Below are 23,853 nucleotides of genomic sequence, written 5' to 3'. Positions count from 1 at the left end.
TTATACATACATTTGAAAATATTCTGCGGATACTGCAGCTGTTTATATTGATTAACATATTGTTTAATTGTTTCACCGGTTATTATAGTGGCCTCTAGCGGCACCAGTTAACAGTATATATACGGTAATCAGACTGTTTAGTAACGGATTTTTTTAATTATTAAGAAATTGCTCATTTTACAATCATTACTAATAAATTAAAAATGTAGGGTAACACCATGCTAACAAAAATGCGATCTTGCACATTTTGAATTATAGTGACAAATATAGTTAAAAGACAGTAATTATCATAATTATATAGATAAGTATGGCATTATATCTACTACTGGCACAATCTACAGTTGAGTTGAGCCGTGATCGGTTAGCTTTCGGTGCTAGATTACATGACACAATCTAGTTGTGAATATCTAAAACAACATTTTTTAATAATAGATAGAGCTGTAATAGAAATTTTAGAACTATTAAATAAAATGGTACATATGTAAAAGAAATATTTAATACTTACATGTAATGTAAGTATAAAAAAAAAATATTTAGTTAACTTATTTAAAATTTTGGGAGATCGTGTCAAGTGGAAATTTAGGATAAGGATGGCCGATCCCAAGTAGTTGGGATTAAAGCGAGGAAGAAGAAGATGTGTATTCTTGTAGTTTTTATCTAATTTTGATAAAATGAAAATAAATAAACTAGAATTAATTGAACAATCATAAATTAAGTAAGAGACTTTGATAAAACATAAATAAATTATAATGATTCATCATAAAGAACAGAGTTATAACAATTATTTTGCTTTGTTTTAGATGTTGATGATTTCTAGATTATTCAAAAATGTATAAACTGTACCTGGTCATATACAGCACAATAATTTATATATTTCTGATATACCTTATTGATATACAGGGTGTTCAGTAAGTCAGGAAACAGGTTTCTATTGTTCTCATTGTTACAAACAATGAGAACAATAGAAACCCGTTTCCTGACTTACTGAACACCCTGTATATTGTATATGTTGTAATAAGGATTCTGTAAAGAAAATGTTAACAAACCTTACTATAGTATTATTTGTTAAAAAATATATGAAACTATATCTAAACAAGTCAGAGACAGCAAAAGTACCATAGATTTATTAAACAAACGCAAAATCTCTTTAGTTAATATGTCCGTGAATGTACCCTTTGCTACCTGTACGTACTGTCGTAATATACTCGTCACTACTGTAACATGGGATATTTATACATTATATTCATATTCTTAGAGGAATAATACTTTCCAAACAAAAAATTTAAATAAACATATGAGAGAAAAATTCAACAAACGCATACTGATTAGTTATATTGCAATACACACGATTCAATCATAAATCAATTAATAGTCACTTTTAAAATCTCCCTTTCCAAGAAGAAATCTATCTTCTTGTTCTTCCTCGCCTTAAGTGTTTTATAATAAACTTCTTCTCAGAAGAGTAGACTACAGTAATAGAGTTTTTGATATTGATTGATAATATATCAATTTTATCTCAATAACATAAAATTCAAAAAAAAATTTAATTCTTTTCGTATAATCAAATAAAATGAAGAAAAAAGTGCAAAACAATCATTGCGGTGAGCGGGGTCTTCTTCTTTTTCTTCCTCGCCATGATCCCAACTACATGGTGTCGGCCACCCTTATCCAAAACTACCATTTGACACGATCTCCCGCATCATCAACGCTCATACCAGCTGTCCTCATATCGCATCATAGCATCCCTCCATCTCTTTAGTGGTCTTCCTCTACCTCTTCTTCCTTCAACGTTCATTTCTATAACTGTTCTTACAGCTTCCGATTCTTCTCTCCTCATAACATGACTAAACCATCTAAGTCTATTTTCTCTCATCTCTGCTACACATGTTCTCTGCTCTACTTTCTTATCAACCGCCCAGCACTCTGAGACATACATCATAGATAGCCTCACTACAGTCTTGTAGAATAAACCTTTCAGCCTCATTGGAATTCTTTTATCGCATAAGACGCCAGAAGCTTCTCTCCACTTCAACCACCGGATACCGATGTCTCATTTCTTATTTTATTATTTATTACCTTATCCCAAATTTTCATACTATGACTCATAAGCTTTATGCAACAACACAACTAGCAAATCTATTCCACACATCATTTATATCTCCCTCGACATTCCATACCGTCCTTTTTCTTGCCGTCTTTACAATCACTTTTTCATTTTCTCCTCTCAATTTTTACCACCGGATCCTCGATTCTCCTCCTGTGTTCTTTTTATTTTTGTATACTCTCTACCTCTATACCACAACTCCATATTAATTAGTCTATGTTGTGTAATTACACTTTCGCAAAATCTTTTACTCGCTTTACATTCTTTATTTTCCACATAAAATAATTAAGCTGTGTTTTATTACTCCTAATCTTCTAAGTTATATAATGTTCTTCCTTCTTTCTAAAATAAGTATTCAACGTAACAAAATCATACGATACTGCGAAATCCAGGATTTTTTTTCTAGCCTCATTTTTGCCATTAAAACTATATTGTTCATTTATTTTTTCATATTCTCTCCTCTCATTACCGACATGTTCCCATTTATATATCCACTTATCATGGTAAACTCATTACCAGGTATTCCTTGTGTCACATCCATCTCTCTCCAAAACACTTCTTTGTCTATTCTATCTTACTACATTCAACAATTTATTTTCGAAAATTAATTTTACGATTATAATTATGTTACTTTTCCTAAATACTTCTACTACTTTAATTTTCCTATCCTCATCCATTTTTAACCCTGCACCATTCTTTGAACTAGATGGTGTAGGGATAATAATGGAGAGGAGATGAAAAGTGAAATAGTAGAAGAAATCAATAAATTATATATGTCATCTTTTTTATTCTAGTCTTAATAATTAAACGCATTGTATCCATCTTAATCATAAATAAAAAATGTTGATGTTATACATAAAATGCCAAAATGATTTATATTCTATTCATCTGTAATAATTTCTGTATTTATACTTAATTATCAATATACAGTTATACTGTAAGAATAATACAATGATGATTTGCAGGGGTACAAAGTATTATAAATTATGTTAATATTATTTTACTATGTAAAATTTTTTTTGTCGCTACGATTTATTTTGCCAACCCTCCGTAGACCTACTTTTTTCAACGATACGTCAAATGATTACAATTCGTATTTAGTTTAAGTTATTACTCTTAAAAATCGAAAAAATATTCCTTATTCAAATAAAAAGTAGCTTAACTAGCTTTTTCCATACAAACAATTAAAATCATTCATTTCTAATGTTTCAAAGTATTTATTGACGAATCAAGTTTTGATATTATAGGTTTCAACTACAAAATGAAATCATTTTACTTTGTAATTTCATAATATATTTACTCTATTTGTGAGTTCTACTTCAAAATTATAATATTACAACTTTTTTTAAAACATGTTGCTATATAAATCATTTCTAAAAAAAAATGATTTATATAATGATTACTAATATTTCTATTTAAGTTATCTATTACGATAAAAATGAAAAAAAATATTGAGCTTTTCTGATACATTTACTATAAACAGTAATTATAAAATTTGCTGACTGCATATTAATTTTAACTATACAATTTTTTTAATTCTCATAAAATTTTTTATTTAATGATGTCAATTTTAAACTTGCAAATTGAGCTAAAAGTTATGGTAATAAATTAATTTTTTTTTCATAAACTTTCACAAAAATCAACTTTAAAGGATTAAAAAAATAGGTTAAATATGTCATTTTCCTTATTTTTAACATATTAATAATCAAAATCAATATTACTTTAAAACAATTTTTTTTGTTTTTAATTATTTTTTTCTATATGTAAATACATATTTTTTAATAATAAGTAATAGTATTAAAACTTGGAAGTGATAGAAAAAGTCTAATTGCATATTTGAAAACATAGCGAAAAGTTGATTAAGAAAAGTATATTTTTATTTCTGATAAAAGTTTCTTGTAGTCCAGTGTATAAAACTTATAACTTTGTTATAACTAACAAACATTTTTTATTGAAAAGTATTGCATCAAGCCCTTTAAATTTTTATACACGTTAAAAGTAATGAAATATACAACTACTTTATTATTTTTATAATAACTCCGTAAAAATTACAATATTAACTTATTAAATAGCAATTTCATATTAAATTAAATTATTATTATTATTATATATTCATATATTATAATTATAAATAAAATATCTAATCGGGATAAAGTTAAGAGAATAAGAGTTATTGTTGCTTTTGAAATAATCTACCAATTTCTTAAAATTAAACATTATCTAGAGATTTGCATCGATGCGTTTCTTATGATAGTGATTTTAATCACTGTCAGATATTATCTATACTTGTCCCGACTATGCCACATCCATATTGTGCCGTGATCCCACTGTGCTACCGTTTTTTTTTTTTTAATTATAATGATAGATTTAAATTTATGAAACAAAATTTAAGAGTGACTATTATTATTGTATTCATTATTATTAAAGTTTTACTGCAAAATAATGGACGCTTTTATACATTCCTTAAAACTACATTGTTACATTGTATTATTTTATTAAAAAAAAAGTGTATACAAGTATTGGTATATTTGATAATTTATAAAAATAAAATTGGCCCGATATTTTTTGAATAACAATCAATTTTGGTTTAGTTTTTTTTTTTAATATATTAATGTAATTTTTTCAGGTCATCTTTACAATGACACGTAACTAAGTAGATTATTTTAATATTATGAAAAACAAATTAAATTACCAAACTTGACAACTTATCATAATTGTTATCAAGTAACAATGCAAAATATACATATAATATATATTACGCATTACAATAATGGTAACTTACTGATTATGTTACAATATAAGTATTTTGTTATTAATAAAAAATTCTTGCAGTAGAAATTTAGTTTATGTATCAAAAACCAATCAATGTAATTTACAGACACAATTCATTCATTGAAACTTTTTACTGATGTGAACAAATAAATAAAATAAAAATATTTTGTGAGTAAATTTCATGGTATCAAACATTTTTGAATGATGATTTACATGAAGACAGCACGGTATTATAAATCAATCTATTTTTAATTCTTATCATCACTTTTAAATGAATCAAAATTATTATTTGTATAGATTTATTAGGAACAATTATGTATGTGGTTGTATGCTTTTACAGTACAGAAAAGTATCTTCCAGTGAATTGTCTACTGCACTACGACCGTTTTATTTTTCAGTTCACCCAGATTTATTTGGAAAATTTCCAAATGAAAGAGTAATTTTATAAATTAATTATTTAGTACTTATATATAATTTTTATATTTTTTATCAGGCAACCAATGAGTGTTCATTACAAATGTTAAGTTCTTTTTTAGAGACATCACGCAAAAATCAGCCCATTAAGCCTGTAACAGTAAAATTTTTTTTGAAACCTAAAAATGGAACACAAAATATTAGTATGTAAAGTAAATTATTTAAGTAAAAATATAGGTTTTGAATATAATTAATATTGATATTATATAAATGTTAATATTTAATTAATATTGATGATTGACAGACAACAAGTGTTGTTAATTTAATGATATTTATATTGGAACTAATTATCTATTTTCTATGATATATGTCATAGTAGAAATAGTAAGTGGGTGGGTATTGTGGTACATTAGTTATTTAGTCTTGTTAAAGTATTCAAATCCTTGTATTTAAAAACTAGTATTTGAATATTTTTTTATTATTTTGAATACTTTTTAAAAGTAATTATATTTGAAATACTAAATATTTTCAATTTTGATTGCATTATTTTTTTGTATTACATAATTATTGATAAGATGAAAAATAACACATTTTAGTACTCGTAACTGTTTCTAATTTGGGTGGATGGGTAATATTTTTATTTTATATATTTTTAATATTGTTATATTATTTTTATGTATATTTTTTATTTTAGATGAATTAAAAACTGTTAAAATATATTTAAATCAAAATGATCTTAAACAAACAGTTTCTACTATACTGCAAAGCTGTAATCTTAGTACATCTTATGTTGATGGATGGACTTCAAAAAAATATTTGCCTAATTATGATAATAGAAACTTATTTACTAATAAAATGCCAAATTATGTATATAAAAATGATTTTGTATGGAATAATGATCCAAACTTAGTAAACAAAGTTAATAAACATATTAAACAAAATCAAATAACAAATAATTTATAGTAAATCAGTTTTACTTACACAATTTACAAAGTGATTCCTTAATTTTGTTGTCTGAAATGCTTTAAAATATTAAATAGTATATTATATTCATTTTTTAAAAATCTTGTACTGTGCATACTAAAATTTTCTATACAAAAATGTATTTATTTATGTATAAATCTAAATAATTTACTTATATAAACATAAACTAAATAAATAAATAATTTATACATAATAATTCTATGATTATTATAGAACATTTTTAAGGTTTTCTGAAACATTGATTTAAATAATTTTATATCATTAATTTAAGTTACTGAACATATTTGTCAATGCTATAATTTTTAAAGCTCAAGTTGATACAATTTTAATAGGAAAATCGAAGGGAAAATAATGTATGTTTAATCATTTTAACTTAATGATAATGTAATATAATATTATACAATAATATATTTTTATTTTATATAATTTTCTTTATAACATGATTTTATTTTGGAAAAAGTGTTAAAGAAAATTTCCACCCTCTTCACTCAATATTATCATCAAGTTTTCTTCACAACTATGATGTCACTCAAAAATTGTTTAATAAAAGCCCAGTGGGACCCCTGGACACATGCTTGACATGGACATAGTTAAGGAATCACTTAATATAATTATATACATTTGTTTTAATTTTTTTCTTTTTAGTAAATGGCTGAAGATAAATTCTAAAACTGCCCGAGAAAAGTTATTTAAATATGAGCCAATAAGAAAAGAAGTATCTCGTATACAAACAAAACTTTGCAAGCAATTGGAACTCAAAAGTATTGAGTTTGATTGTGGATGGGATATACGTCATTTTATTGGTTGTCTTGTGAGTTTTCAAACATTATTGGAAAATCATCCTAGTGATATGGCTTTATTAAAAGGTATACAATAGATTTTTTTCTTTTTTTAAGTTGAACTATTGTATTTTGTTTTAGGTAGAACAATTATGTTTGGAAGAGATACTGGCTTGAGTTTGGATGGCATTATTCTTTTAAATAGCGGTGAAGTTCGACATAATTGGCTTGATGTAAGACCATTACAAATATAAAAATATTTATGACACAATTATTTTATGAAATACACTGCAGTAGATATTTCAAAAGAAAATTTTACTTGACTTTAAGTTATATAATGTCAACTAGGTCTCATTTTACATGATATAAAATGAGACTTAATGATTGTACTATATCTACAATGTCATTTTAACTGAACCCCTTTAATTTTAATCTATTGCTTTCTTATAAAGAAGAATGATTTTTATTTTTCTGTATCTTCCAATTATCTATTTTTTTTAAATATTATTTGTGACTATTAACAAGATAGATAGACAGATATCGATCATAGTATTTGTCTATGAAATACTTACCAGAGAGCTCTAACAAAAAAGGAAATTCTTGAAATCAATGATGTATTAATATCAATAATAAAATTAATTGAGTTAGTCCCAGAAAATTGTTCTAAGTGAATAATAACCCAACCCAATAATATATGAAATGAGGAAATAGCCTTAGAAAGAAGAAAGGACACTAAAAGGGGAAAGTAATATATTTTTAAAGAAATGGAAAATAACAAAAATATATACAGAATGATCAATTAAGGATAAGACTAATTTTGTTGGAAATTATTGAAAATTTAAAATTATCGTAATGGATAAAATTGTTTAATTCACAAAAATCTATAATAAAATGTAGTAATATAAACGGTAGCACAGTGGGGTCGCGGCATAGTGGAGACATTGCATAGTAGGGTCCAGTATAGATTTTATCTGACAGTGATTAAAATCACTATCATAAGAAACGCTTCGATGCAAATCTGTAGATAGTGTTTAATTTTAAAAAATTGATGGATAATTGCAAAAGCAACATCAACTTCTATTAAAATAAAATACAAAACCCATAATTATCATACAAAAATAGTATATTTTTCAATATGGTAGCCATTTGCGTATAGAAGATAGATCGTCGGGACAAATTTTTTTTTTTCATTTTGTAGTACATAAAATAAGCTTTAATTTTATATATGTTTAAAGGACGCAGTATTTCCGGAACATTTTCAAAAATTAAGTTGAAAAAGTTATTTTTTGTAAAAAAGTTACTATTTTAAATCCTCCCAGTGAGCAGAATAAGTGTTAGATTTTCAAAAAAAATTATATCAAATGAAAGGGAAATATCTAAGGTTTCAATACAAAAAAATATTATTTTTATTTGTTCATTTTTGAAAAAGTTATGGCAGTTTTAAGTACAAAAAACATCCCGATAAAATGTAATTTTTATCGCAAACATTACATTTTTTTTTAAATTTTCGACAGCCATTTGCACATAGAAGATAAGATGTCGGGACAAATTTTTTTTTTTCATTTGATAGTATATAACATAACCTTTGATTTGATATATGTTTAAAGGACGCAGTATTTCCGGAACATTTTCAAAAGTTCAGTTGAAAAAGATCTATGTTTTTTACAATATTTTAAGTTTTGAACGCCCCCTATATAAGGGGAAATTGTCCAATTTTAATAAAAAGTATGTCAAATGAAAGATGTACTTATAATGTATTTAGAAAAAAAAAATTTGTGCTGATATATACATTTTTCAAAAAGTTATAGCATTTTTAAGTTGAAAATTTAAAATCGAAAATCGAAAATTTTAACACAAAAATAGTGTTTTTTTAACTACGGCAGCCGTTTAAATGTAGAAAAAAAAGTGTCGGGACAAATTTTTTTTTTTCATTTTATAGTACATAAAATAAGCTTTAATTTGATATATGTTTAAAGGACGCAGTCTTTCCGGAACATTTTGAAAAGTTCAGTTGAAANAAAGGACGCAGTCTTTCCGGAACATTTTCAAAAATTAAGTTGAAAAAATTAATTTTTGTAAAAAAGTTGCCATTTTAAATCCCCCCCAATGAGCAGGTTAAGTGATAGATTTTCAAAAAAATGATATCAAATGAAAGGTAAATATCTAAGGTTTTAGTATAAAAAAAAATTATGTTGATTTGTTGATTTTTCAAAAAGTTATGGAAGTTTTAAGAAAAAAAAGTGAAAAAATTTCGAAAATTAGCGATTTTTAAATTTGTAATTTTTTTGGATATTTCCCCCATTTGCGGGGAACGAGGGAATTTTTTTCAATTTTTAAGGGTAATGTCTTCAACTAGATACGATTTGTGATCTTTTGACGTATTTTTGAAAGAAATGGGTCCAGTGAGAGCTGAGAAAAAGTGGTAACAGACATAAAAAAAAAAAAAAAAACACATAGTAAAATTAATACCTTCTCCGCTTCGCATCGAAGCTAATATTTTGATTTCATCCTTTATAAGGTTAAAAATTTTTAAATTTAATTTTCTTCGAGAACCCTTATTTAATGATATGATAGAAAAAAATTTTAAATAATTTTGCTCTTATAATATTTTTAATCTGATGAACAGTTCATCTTTTATTGCTTGGTTATAATTAAATAATTTTTGATCAATTTTCTACTGATAATTTAATAATTTTTTCTTTGTTGAAAATTTGGAGATTTATATATTTTTTACTTGATTTTCATAAAATATAAAAATTTGCAAATACAATGAATTTTGTAACTAAATTCTGAAATAAAAAGAGGAGTCACTTGATTAATGAAAACATTTTCTATCTTATAACACAAGTAAATATTAAGTTATTAATTTGTGTTATATTTGTGTTAATATTTAATATTACTCTTGCATAACATTGTGAATTCATATGAAATGGTTAATTAAATTGTTTTTGTAATTAAATTGAATACATTATTTTAACAGATTATAGGATCAGAATGTAAGTTTTCTTTATTAACTATTTAATAAAAAAAAGGAATATTGAAAAATAATCAAATAATTTAATAGTATTAGCTTACTACAGGAAGTTAAGAATTGAATATTTGTTGGTTGAACATGTGGTTTTAGAATGTATTTTCATTAATGATGCTATTAAATTAGAAGAATTTAAAAAGAAAAATCTCAAACAATATATTGTTATATGTATTATAGATTCTCATCTATATGAGAGAATTTCGTACGACCTATGAAATATAATAGAAATTATTGAATGCATTTGAAAAAAATGTCTAATAACAGTCTAAAAGACTGTTCTTGTTAAAGAAATTGTTGTTAACTAAGTATTTTTGATGTAAATCTATGTAAAAAATTATTACCAGATTTGATGAGTTAATCAGACAAATTAAATCAGCAGGTGCTAATTTACAAGATGGTTTAGTTGCATATTTACTATTTTTATTTTCACCAAAGTCATACAATATAGTTATAACAGAAATTAAATTGATTTTTGATGAAAACAAAAGAAAGTGCAATTAATTGTTAGTTATGAAGAGGAATTTATTGTTACACCTGAAGAAAACAAAGAACAATTTGTTGAGTAAAATAATGAAAAAGTAAATGAGAATTATGCTGAAGATGAAGAACTGAATAGAACATTTATTGAAAATACTTCAATTATTTTTTAGTTATTAATTAGCTGAAGAAAATTAAATCTAATGATCATTTAGACAAAAGAAACACTTTTATACTTAAATAATTATGGAACCTCATACAATGCTTTAGCAGCTATGTACACTAAAAACATAGTTTACAGCGTGTACCATGTAGTTATAGTGAAACACTAAAAAATGAACAAAGTTAAGTGGATAGAGGAAATGAAAGAAGAGATGGAGACCAATATTTGAATAATACAAAAACAATACTATAAAAACAAGAAATATGCAGTTAATATCGTGTAGATGGGTTTATAAAGGGAAAATTTAATTAACTAAAATAAAACCTATTCATTGAACAAACAAAGGATTATAGAAGCAATAATATGATATGTAAATTTAACAATTCTGTATATTGGTTTAAACCAATATTAATAAAATAAATATTAAATAAGAATTATTTTAAAGTTTGAAAAACAACTTCAATGTTTTAATATGTCAAATTCTAAAAAATATAATAATTGTAAAAAAGACTTAAACACTTTGATATTTAGTCTAATTTTTTCAAGGAAATAATTAACAATAGAGTTGTTTCAATAAAAATATTTGATATCAAAGGAACACATTGCAGATAATTTAATAAAACCATTAAGGAAGCAATTATTTCTCAAATTCAAAAACGAAATAGGAATGTCATAGTTCTATATTAAACTTTAATATGTTGTTTGGTTAATATTTCTTCCTATACATGTGTATTTTTGTTTTTTAACGTAGTTGACTAATTTTTAAAACTAATATTATGTTTTAATGGTTTTGCAGTAATTATGTTTTTTTAATAAATACAAATTGTGGAGTGTTAAGTTTTCAATTTGTATTATCAATATTTTTGTATTTTAATATTTTATTTAATATTACTCTTACATCACTATGAGATTTCTTGTGAAATGGTTCTATAAATACATTGAATTGTATTTAAATTTAATAGATTATTTTTACAGTGAATTTATTGATTTGTTACATTATTAGTTTTTAAATAAATTCGATTCAATGGTAAGCCTATTAAAAAGCAATTAACTTAAAAAATATTAATACTATGGACATCCCATTTAAATATATATACAAATTTGCGTTTATAAAAGTTTTATCTATTCTAAAATTATGACATTGAGCCTGATATAGTAAAAAATTAGGGGTTATGATAATTTTCATAAAAAATCAAGTCACCCCTATTTTGGATGAAAATTTTGCAAAAAAAATGTGTAATATAGTTATTTTTTATGAAATAATAATGATAATCAATGTTCTCTGTAGAGTACTGTTCTTTAGAGCTTAACATAGATATCTGATTTGCTTTTTATATAATTATATACAGAGTGTTTCATTAAGTAAGGAAACGGGTCAATTGTTACAAGCATTATGAAACCCGTTTCCTTACTTACTAAACGCTCTGTACTCCGTCAAATCGGTCAACTTGTAGCAGGTAAATATTTTACTAGTGTTATAAGTTGATAAAATGATAATAGATATTTAATTATTCCAATGTTAACCACTGCATATACTCATTTGATAGTTAATAAAATGTATATTTGTTATATAGTTTATCAAAAATGTTCCCAAAGAAGATACTATATTACTAACAGTACCGGCCTTTGAAAAAGCAACTTCCAGGGTTTTACGTGATATAAAAGTGGTTAGAAGGTAATTTCAATATTATCGTGTAATTGTTATTAAATTAAGAAGAATCTACAGAATGGTAAAATAATATTTTTGGTAATACTCTTTATTTTGCCTTTTTTTTTTTTTTATGTGCAGTACACCAAAAATTCCACTGATTTTGATTTACGGAGAAGTTATAAAAAATTGTATACTGTAAAATGAAATTTAGTATATTTAATATGAAAAAATCGCCTAGTTGACACATATTTTTAAAATAACAACTGCAAAATTTAAATTGATCAAATTATTTTATTGTTAATTTCAGTAAGTTCATTCATATGAACGGTACCTTTGCATTCTTTTATAAAACAACGCCAACGTATGTTATCCGTTTGTAATGATTTATATATAAAACGAAACTTGAAATTATTCAATAAAATCATTTGTTGGACCCGCTTCTGGTATATTCAAATGACATTTTAATTAAAAAGTAAAAAAAAAAGAACGGGTAGTAAAATATTTATCGACATATCGATTATCAATGCACTGTTATCTATTTATCAATAATAGAATAGGAAAAAGTTCGATTAAATGAAAAGTAGATACTTATTATTTTGCTTAATATTTTAACCAGTAGTTTTCAATCTTCTATTTGTAAATAGGTATAAACTATCGATTTGGCGGAATTGAAAATCCTACCTAATTTATATTTGACGGTAACGCACCAAATTTTTGGAACTGATAGGCATAGATTTACCTGCTTGTAAACAGCAAATAGGCTCCTTCAATCATAATCATTGCTTCTTTGTATAGTAACTGATCACGGTTCCAGACGTGGCTACAGATAATATATACCTCTTATATCTATAATTTAATATATCTCGATTCACAATTATCTACGGTTCTAAACCGTAGATAACTATTAATATTACGATAATAAAACACCCAGCAAAGGGGTGACGTGGCATAGTTGGATCAAGTATAATGATATCTGACAGTGATTAAAATCACTATCATAAAAAATGCTTCGATGCAAATCTTTAGATAGTGTTTAATTTTAAAAAATTGGTGGATTATTCCAAAAACTACATGATCTGCTATTTCCTTATTTATATTCTGAATGAAAAAGGGATTATTAAAAAATATTATTTCTCATAAAAAAATTGTGTTGATCCATACACTTTTCAATAAATTATAGCATTATAAAGTTAAAAATGTAAAAAATAAAATCGAGAATTTCTCACTGTGTAACAAAATAAAGTCCGAAATTTTTTTCCATAATAAAGTATATTATATTAGCTTTAATTTAAGATATATATAAAAGTGTCAGTATTTCCGGAACATTTTCAAAAGTTAAATTGAACAAGTTTTAAATTTAACAAGAATTAAGAAAAAAATGCAAAAATTCTTTGCCATACACGAGATGAAACAAAAATCGAATAAGACTTAACACGGCCCCGTTCGCTTCATTATACTTGATGCCCTGCGACTCGTGCCACCTTTATCAGCTGTCGCTCTACTATGAGTATTTGACTGACCAACATCGCGTGCCATATGCCAAGGTGCAAAGTCCAATAAGTGCCGTATGGTCGACGATAACCAGCTGCAAACGATACGTTGATTCTTCTTCCAGCTGTCAACGTGACAACGTCGAGGATGTACGCCATCGGCTCCGGACGTGCCGTATGACCGAACTTAACGAACCAATTTGCACCCGCGCACCGTCGCCATCAACGCTTCAAACTTTTTGACGCCCGAGAATCAGCGAAAGTGCCGCGATATTATGCGAAGATTATAACTGTCAATAGTTCGTCTTTTCAGTTTGTTTTTAGCTTCGATGCGAAGCAGATAAGATATTGGTTTTACTATGTTTTTTTTTTTTTTTTTGTGTNTTTTTGTGGCTACGATTTATTTTGCCAACCCTCACTAGACCTACTTTTTTCAACGATACGTCAAATGATTACAATTCGTATTTAGTTTAAGTTATTACTCTTAAAAATCGAAAAAATATTCCTTATTCAAATAAAAAGTAGCTTAACTAGCTTTTTCCATACAAACAATTAAAATCATTCATTTCTAATGTTTTCAAAGTATTTATTGACGAATCAAGTTTTGATATGAGATAGGTTTCAACTACAAAATGAAATCATTTTACTTTGTAATTTCATAATATATTTACTCTATTTGTGTGTGCTACAATCAGTCTATAATATTCCAAATTTTTTTGTAACATACATGTTGCTATATAAATCATAAATTTCAAAAAAAAAAAATTTTTAGTTTCACTTGAATTTTACGATGGATTTTTACAATTATAATTAAATTTTATAATACGCTCATAATTGAGTAAATTTTTTTAACTATTTTTTTTTATTGGTTTTTTTAGTTAAAGTATATCATTAAAATTAATTGAGTTCTGCATATTTCAATTGTAGAATCTTTAAACACCAAAAGTTAATTAGAAATGATTACTATGATTTTTATTTAAGTGATCCATTACGATAAAAATGTAAAAAAAAAAAACTTATCTGATAAATGTACTGTAAATAGTAATTATAAAATTTCCTGATTGCATATTAATCTTAACAATTTCATTTTTTTCTATTTAATAATGTCAATTTCAAACTTGCAAGTTGAGCTAAAAGTTATGGTAATAAATTCATTTTTTTTCTTATTAAAACTTTCACTTTAAAGGACAAAAAAAAGTAGGTTCAAAATGATTACTTTTAACATATTAAAAATCAAAATCAATAATAATTTGAAAACAATTAATTTTAAAAATTATATAATTAAAAGAATTACTAATCTGGGTATAATTAAGGAAATAGAAGTTGATGTTGCTTTTGTAATTATCCATCAATTTCATAGNAATGCAGCTTTTGTAATTATCCACCAATTTCTTAGAATTAAACACTATCTACAGATTTGCATCGAAGCGTTTCTTATGACAGTGATTTTAATCACTGTAAGATTAAATCTATACTGGACCCAACTATGCAACGTCCCCACTATGCCTCGACCCCACTGTGCTGGGTTTTTTATCTTTAACTTTGATGTCCATTTTCACCATAAAGACAAATCCAGAGATCAAATTTTTTTTTCAAAATAAAGTTTATTACATAAGATTTAATTTAAGGTATATATAGTGTCTATATATATATGTATATATAAGTGTCAGTATTTTCGGAACACTTTCAAAAGTTAAATTGAACAAGTTAATTTTTTGTGAAAAGTTGTCATTTTGAATCCACCCCTGTGGGCAGGTAAAGGGTCAAATTTATAAAAAAAAATATACCAAATTATAGGTAAATACTTCATGCATTTATATAATGAAAAATTATATTAATTTGATTATTTTTAAAAAAGTTATGGTAGTTTTAAGTAAAAAAAATGTCGAAAATTAGCGATTTTTACATTTGTAATTTTTTTGGAGATTTCCCCCATTTATGGGGAACAAGGGAAATTTTTTCAATTTTTGAGGGTAATGTCTTCGATTAGATACAATTTGTGATCTTTTGACGTATCGTTGAAAGAAATCGGTTCAGTCAGAGCTGAGAAAAAGTGGTAACAGACACAAAAAAAAAAAAATTCATCATAGTAAAACCAATACCTTCTTAGCTTCGCATCGAAGCTAAAATTAACTAATTCGTATACTGTTCATTAACAAAGGATGTGCTTTGTAAAAATCGAATACTCTCCGGGCCGATCGCCCCTTCTAAATACATTATAGTTATAAAGGTTTAAGCAAAGCCAAATAAATTTTGTGAACATAAATGCAAACAGATCAGTAAAAAAAATTTTTGTTTTAATACTAAAGTAGAACTTTAGGTACCTACCATAAAAATCCTGAAAATGGATCTGAATTCAATATTATGCTAATTGAAGATCGGTTAAACTACTTTTTTTTTGAATTTTTGATTCCTTCAACTCGCAAAGATTGTTTGAAAAATAACATAAAATGTATAGCTAGTGAATGAGGGAAACAAAATTTCATTAAAAAACCGAGTGAAATATAAATTTGATATGACACCAAGTTTGTCTCAACTACGCGATCACTTAAAAAAGTGGGTTTCTTTTTTTCATATGGTTTTTAATACACATTCGTTGACCAACTCTTAATTCCTTGTGATTTTGTACTTAAATGTACTATAAGTATATATTATATTTAATTTGGATGGCTTAAAAATTACATTACATTAATAAGAAATTTTTTGTCATCAAAATGTCAATTAAAAAAAAAAAGTTACTTGCATTGTTTTTTCCATGTTCCCTATGTATTAATAATGGTTTCATTTATTTTGTAGAAAATTCCAGCCCAGAACTATAGTTAAGCAATATGAAAATAATCTCCGCAACTTAACTACTTCATTAAGTGATTATCAAGGACGCAATAGTTACCCTAAAGTTTGGCCAGAAACTTTAAATATTTTTGAATTGGTAGTAGAAACGTATGATCAAAACCTATGTGCTATTATCATATTATTTATGTTTTATTATTTATATAATTTTATTTAGTGAAGCAGGGCCACTTATGGTATCACCAACGGGTCAATTCATTGTTCCTGCATCATGCCCAGCTAGTTTATTAGTAAATTTTATTACAAACAATTTGTCTTCTGCCAATGAGTTATTAAAAAAATATCAAAGGTAAAAAATTTGACCCAATAAGATTATAACTATAATTATTATTTTTTTTTATTTGTAGAGAAAAGTACATCGAAAAAGATTTATTTGAAAGTTGTATTAATGAATTAAATCTAATTACAATGGTGAAAGATGATTGCATTACCCCAAGTCTTATGATTGAATGTTGTCAAAATTTATATAATAATCGGAATAAATTAAGACGCATTTTTAGTGGTATGCGTCTTTGTATTACAACTTACTACAGCATTATGTCTGATGGACAAATTTGTATTCCTTGGAATTGGAATACTAAGTAAAATATTATTAATAATAATATAATAGTGTTACCATTTAATATATCACCAAAATAATTATTTTTATTACTTAAATGGTTTAATAATTTGAACACTTTATTGTTATGTATTAAAAGCTATGAATTTAGATCATTGTATACATTCAAAAAAATAACTTTGCTTTTGTAACATTAAAACAATATCATAGTATTCATTTATTGAAAAAAAAATTGTTGAGTTAATGTATTTTAAATTAAATTATTGTGCTTTTATAATTTTAAAAATAGTTTATTGATGTAATATAAGCAAGGACGTTATAGGACATGTTTTAAGTACTTAGGATCAGTTGTGCAAAAAAACGATAGTATTGAAAAACGATGGGAGAGTAGAATAGAAGCGTCTGGTGTATTAGCGGTAAAAGAATTTCAGTCATTTAATTTTTTTTTTTAAATAGACTTGAAAGGTAAGTTTTCTAAGACTGTAGTAAGACTAGCTATAATGCATGATTCAGAAAATTACGCGGTTGACTGGAGAATAAATGTAGCAGAGAATGCTTAGATGAATAAGTGGAAAGACTAAAAAATAAAAGGAACGAACATATAAGAGGGAGTAAAGGTATAGTGTTAAATTACTTTAAATTATGACACATGTACGTTCAACTAGATTTGTGACATAAAAAAATATCGTTTAGTAAAGATAATCTTTGCTTTTATTAATACTATATTGTCAGCGAACAAAATCAACTTGGTACCTCTTCTCGATTTCTCTAGTAATTTCATTTATCATTATAGAAAATAAATATAGTTTAAAAAAACTAAAAAACACGCTTTTAAAGCACATAGAACTAAAAAGTTAAAAATAATTTTTAAAATTAACTTAAAACAATAATGAACGAAAAATACTAGTATTATTGTGAAAAAAATCGTCAGGCGCTCAATATACAAAAAAATTGGGCATAAAGCACCCACGCTTTATACACGATTTAAGTTATATAACATTATAAACGAGGCATATACGGCGGCAGAGGCGTCGGCTGTAGTAATATATAAATGAATATTAACATATACGTATAAATATTAATATTAGCGGTGGCAGTAGGAATATATGATCTTCGCATAATATCGCGGCACTGTCGCTGGCGTCGAAGACGCGATGTCCGGCGTGATCCTCGGGCGTCAAAAGGTTAGCAGCGTAGATGACACAGTGCGCGAGTGCGAATCGTTTTGTTGACGTTGTCACTGACAACGAGAAGAAGACTACGGTATCATTAACGGCGGGACGTCGTCGTCGACCGTGCGGCACTTGCTGGACTTTGCACCGCGGCGTAAAACGACGCGGGGCCGTGTCAATCACAATACAAATTTGTTATACANTTGTATGTTGTGGGATGTTTGTAACTTTCCACGCGGCACGTGTCTACGGCCTTGCGACTAAACGGTCGTAACGCAATCACCCCACCCCGCTCACCACTCGTAAAAGCAATATTTTCCAACCCGTAGACCCGCGCGTGTCATCAATTATATACATATAAATATACAGGGTGTTCAGTAAGTCAGGAAACGGGTTTCTATTGTTCTCATTGTTTGTAACAATGAGAACAATAGAAACCCGTTTCCTGACTTACTGAACACCCTGTATATATATATGTATATAATTGATGACACGCGCGGGTCTACGGGTTGGAAAATATTGCTTTTACGAGTGGTGAGCGGGGTGGGGTGATTGCGTTACGACCGTTTAGTCGCAAGGCCGTAGACACGTGCCGCGTGGAAAGTTACAAACATCCCACAACATACAAGTGAAACTAATATAAGCGTGTTAATAAATAAGGGCTTAAAGAAAAACCTTGGTGCACTCTTAGTCTTACCCTTAACATTTTTTATTACTCTGCCAACATTTTTTACCTTGGTAAAAATCTATTGTATTAATGTACCTTTTCGGGATTTTTTCTTCACATTAAAACCTCTCTCGGTACACTATCATACTTTTCTCCAAATCTATCATACACAGCTTTTTCTTCTTTTCCTTATAATTTTCTGTTAGTCGTCTCACACAAAAAATGGCTCCATCGTTGACTTTCCAGGCAATTACCCAAACTGGTTCTTTGTTATTGATATTTCTTCTCTGATTCCTTTATGAATTATCTTTTCCCAAATCTTAATACTATGACAAGCTTAATGCCTCCATAATTTCCACACTCATGTATGCCTCTTTTGCCTGTAAATATAGGCACTATAATACTATCGTTTGAACGGAACGCCCGGTAATGATGTGCGGTTTAGTTACTGTTCGTTTCTGGAGTATTTATATCATGCAGGAGAAAGAAGTAGGGAGTGGACTGTATAAATGAGTAAATATATTGAAAGAATATGAAACTATAAACTGTATTTTTAATATAAACTAAAATATTATATATATCAATGTGGGTAATGTATGCTAATGCAACAATGTGTCAAATAAAACAAATAATAATAATAAAAATTAGATAAAACAATATGATTACAAACTACTTATACGATACTCATGATGATGACTGGTTTGATGTGAATGAAATGCGAATGAAGTTGTTGGCATGACAATTGTACCAGGCAGAACGTACTATGGCGCGAATAGTACTTCAAGGTGTACGAATTTAATTCTATCGCAAGGGCGATAAAAAATAACGCACAAGGGTGCGACAATAGCAAGGGCGATATGTAAGCGTCTTTAACAATTACGTGCTCGCAAGCACCTTAAAACCATAAACAAAACGAGTTAGGATGGTGGCGAAAGACGCAAAATCACAGAAAGCGGACCGATAAGAACTCGGCGAGACACAAGAAATCACGTACGTGAGTATCCAACGTAATGACGAATCCCTCGCACAACCGGTGGTGGCAGCGCGAGAGCGCTATCAGTCACAATAAATCTAAGAAAAAACGACCTCTTGTGATGCGTATCCAACAACTATTCCTCCATTTATTTGGAATTTTCATTTCCAGTAGGATTTTATTAAAGCACCTTATTCCAACACCGCCTAATATTTTCCAAATTTCTTAGATACTCCTCGTTCAGTAATTTTTCAAAATACTTTTTCTACCTTTTCTTCCCACCTTACATTGTGATAATCTTTAGACTGCTTTTCTTTTACTTTTTCAAGTCTATAGACTTCTTTCTCACCTTTCTTTGTTTCTAGCCTATCGTTCAAACTCATCACACCTCTTAAACTTCGCCTTACTTACCACGTACAAGGCTTCTTTACACAAGTGTTTGTACTCCATCTAATCTCGTATTTTGCTCTTTTGTCATACTGTTAATTGGTTTTTTTTTACTGTCAATGATTTTCTGAACGTCCTCATCCCACCACCCAGTTTCTTTGTGTTTCTGTCATTTACTCTTACTCTCACTGACAATCTACTTTGCAGTATTCTTTTCATGACTAGCAAATCTATTCCACACATCATTTATGTCTCCCATAATATTCCATACAGTTCTTTTTTTTACCGTTTTTAATAACTCTTTTTCTTTTTCCTCTTTCAATTTCTACTATCGGATACTGAATTCTCCTCCTGTGTTCTTTTTGTTTTTGTATACTCTCTACCACTACACCACAACTCCCTCTTATATGCTCGTTCCTTAGTCTTTCTTCTCTAGTCACTCCACTCAACCATTTAACTATTCTCATCTATGCTACACACGTTCTCTGCTCTACTTTCTTATCAACCACCCAGCACTCTGAGCCATACACATAGATGGCCTCACTACAGACTTGTAGAATTTACCTTTCAGCCTTATTAGAATAGAGCCAAAACAGCCTAACCTACAAAAGTGTAATTTCGCAGGACAGGCATTTAAAGTTTTGATTATTTTTCAATATTTTTTTTTTTTTGTAATCCACTCCAAGGAAAATAACCATAACTCATTAGTATGTATAAATCCTTGCCTTTTAAACCATCTATAAATTATTAGTCAATTAAAGTTGGTTAAGTTTTTGATGTGGGTTAGGCCACTATAAATTTTGAAAAATTTTTATTAAGTAGAATTTTCTGTGGTTTAGGCCAACTTATTGGAAATTTGTTATTCACTCTTATTCACACAACATAAAAATACTATGTAAATAATTGTATTAGTTTATTAGTAACTTTTTTAAATAATATTGTAATTAAGTTTTAGTACAGAATGATTATAATCATTCTGTAAATAATCATTCTTGTTAATAATTATTAACAATGAGATTGTTACTAAACTTAACAAAACAAAAAAATAAAATCACTTTTAATAAATTTGATTAACTTGAAACTTTGGTATTTATACATTTTTAACATTATCATCACATAATACAGTCTTCAGTATTGAATAATATTAATAAACAATATTATGATTGTTACTAAACCTAACAAAATAAAATAAAAATAGCTCTTAACAGTATTACTCACTAAAATTCAGATGGCCTAATCCACTAGCATAGGGTTGACCTGCTATGGTTCTGAAATTATATTTCATAATCACAGTGCCAAAAACTATTTATGTAGTGCCATTTAGTGAATAATTTTTTTTTGTGGGATAGACCATAGTGGATTTCAAATATTATATCAATCTGAAACGTTTTATCATATAAAACAGAATTTGATTTTTTGTGGGTTAGGCTGTTTTGGCTCTATGCGCTTCAATTCTTTATCGCATAAGACGCCAGAAGCTTCTTTCCACTTCAACCACCGGATACCGAAGTCTCATTTCTTATTTTATTATTACCTTATCCCAAATTTTCATACTATGACTCATAAGCTTTATGCAAAAACACAACTAGCAAATCTATTCCACACATCATTTATATCTCCCTCGACATTCTACACCGTCCTTTCTCTTGCCGTCTTTACAATCACTTTTTCATTTTCTCCTCTCAATTTTTACCACCGGATCCTCGATTCTCCTCCTGTGTTCTTTTTATTTTTGTATACTCTCTACCACTATACAACAACTCCATTTTAATTAGTCTATGTTGTGTAATTACACCCAAAGAAAAACCTCAATCAAAATTGAAAGAGAAATTTTATCAAGGGTTTATGATAATGTTTTATTAATACGAACAAAATAACTATTCTTATAAATAATTATTGTTCAAGACAAGGAAAAAAAATATCATATTGATAAATATATCATTGATTCAATAGTAATGATATATTTATCAAATTGAACAATGAATTTATTATATAGATCGAGGTTTTTCTCTGGGTGTACACTTACGCGTGGGTTAACTTTAAAATCTTTTACTCGCTTTACATTCTTTATTTTCCACATAAAATAATTAAGCTGTGTTTTATTACTCCTAATCTTCTAAGTTATATAATGTTCTTCCTTCTTTCTAAAATAAGTATTCAACGTAACAAAATCATACGATACTGCGAAATCCAGGATTTTTTTTCTAGCCTCATTTTTGCCATTAAAACTATATTGTTCATTTATTTTTTCATATTCTCTCCTCTCATTACCGACATGTCCTCATTTATATATCCACCTATCATGGTAAACTCATTACCAGGTATTCCTTGTGTCACATCCATCTCTCTCCAATTTTATAATTCTCATCTATTTCTCTTCTTTCATGCCCTTCCACTTAATTTCCCGCAAACAATAAATAATAACCTTAATCCATTACAATAATTCTACTAATATCCTACTTATATCAGTTAATATTCCAACATTTCACGTATCTATTCTTACTTTGTATCTACTTTTCTTTCTTTCTTATACAAGAGTCCAGTCTAGAGTTAAGTAATGATGTCCCTACACCGTTGACACTAAAAGCGTTAGATAGGTTTTTTAGATAGGTTTCAATTTTTTTTGGCTTTCTCCGACTCTACTTTATTTCCTCTCGCCTATTTTCCTGGCGTACATCTGAAATGGAATAATTCGACTAAGTTCTTTTTAGGACTTCTTACATTTTTTGATAAAATTTTGCACTGACTGTTCACTTGATGCAACTTATTTAGTCACTTCTTACGACTGGCAGAGGAGCTGAGGGGGAGTATTCTCAACTATTTCCACAGGGAAACAGACGATGTATTATTCATGTTGGAAATTTTTGATTAGGATAAACTATTAAATAGTATTCCTTTCAATTTTCAATTTAAGTTTAACAGCATTTTTTTTTAGTATAAACTTTTATATTTAAATTATTCATATAGTTGTTGAATGACAATTGAATAGTTGCTATTTGATATTTTCAATCACTAATAAAAGTCTCATACGACTGGCAGAGGGGCCATGAAAGTATTTTCATCCCCTATCAATAGGAATGTAGTAAAATATTAGTATTAAATAACCTAACTACTAATATGTAATAAAATTTACATATGACTAAAAATCAAATGTGAGGTTTTTCCTCTCAAAATTATGATTATGATTTGATTTGTCAAAATATATTTTCCCACTACGATTTTAGCACTTCAAAATCTGGGTTGTTATCTATATTTTAAATAAATATTCAAATAGTAAATATAGTTTTAACTAAGTGTTTTTATGTAAAAGAATCTATAAGGCGTATTACAATATTCAGTGGGACATAATTATGAGCTAAGAGGTTTGAGTGTATTACATG

The 23,853-nt window shown here is 27.3% G+C and overlaps 1 protein-coding gene across 3 annotated transcripts; it reads left to right on the top strand.

Moving 5' to 3' along the window:
* The first annotated feature begins 4,740 nt into the window (after positions 1-4,740).
* Positions 4,741-17,466, top strand: LOC126897708 (T-cell activation inhibitor, mitochondrial-like). Of its 3 annotated transcripts, none has more exons than XM_050671509.1 (11): positions 4,741-4,877; positions 4,937-5,103; positions 5,174-5,312; positions 5,370-5,493; positions 5,985-6,252; positions 6,920-7,140; positions 7,195-7,286; positions 12,299-12,399; positions 16,662-16,805; positions 16,873-17,004; positions 17,063-17,466. In XM_050671509.1, the coding sequence occupies exons 2-11, from the start codon at positions 5,078-5,080 to the stop codon at positions 17,298-17,300; spliced, it is 1,485 nt and encodes a 494-aa protein (XP_050527466.1). In that variant the 5' UTR covers positions 4,741-4,877; positions 4,937-5,077; the 3' UTR covers positions 17,301-17,466. The 3 variants fall into 3 exon arrangements, with proteins under 3 accessions (XP_050527466.1, XP_050527467.1, XP_050527465.1); XM_050671510.1 differs by having other exon boundaries at positions 4,746-4,877; positions 4,940-5,103; XM_050671508.1 differs by lacking the exon at positions 4,741-4,877 and having other exon boundaries at positions 4,887-5,103.
* The last annotated feature ends 6,387 nt before the right edge of the window (positions 17,467-23,853 follow it).

The sequence above is a fragment of the Daktulosphaira vitifoliae genome, unplaced genomic scaffold (assembly GCF_025091365.1).
Source record: "Daktulosphaira vitifoliae isolate Bord-2020 unplaced genomic scaffold, ASM2509136v1 Scaffold_2, whole genome shotgun sequence".
Classification (NCBI taxonomy): domain Eukaryota; kingdom Metazoa; phylum Arthropoda; class Insecta; order Hemiptera; family Phylloxeridae; genus Daktulosphaira; species Daktulosphaira vitifoliae.
Note: the sequence above shows the minus strand (reverse complement) of the source record. Positions and strands in the feature narration are given on the sequence as shown.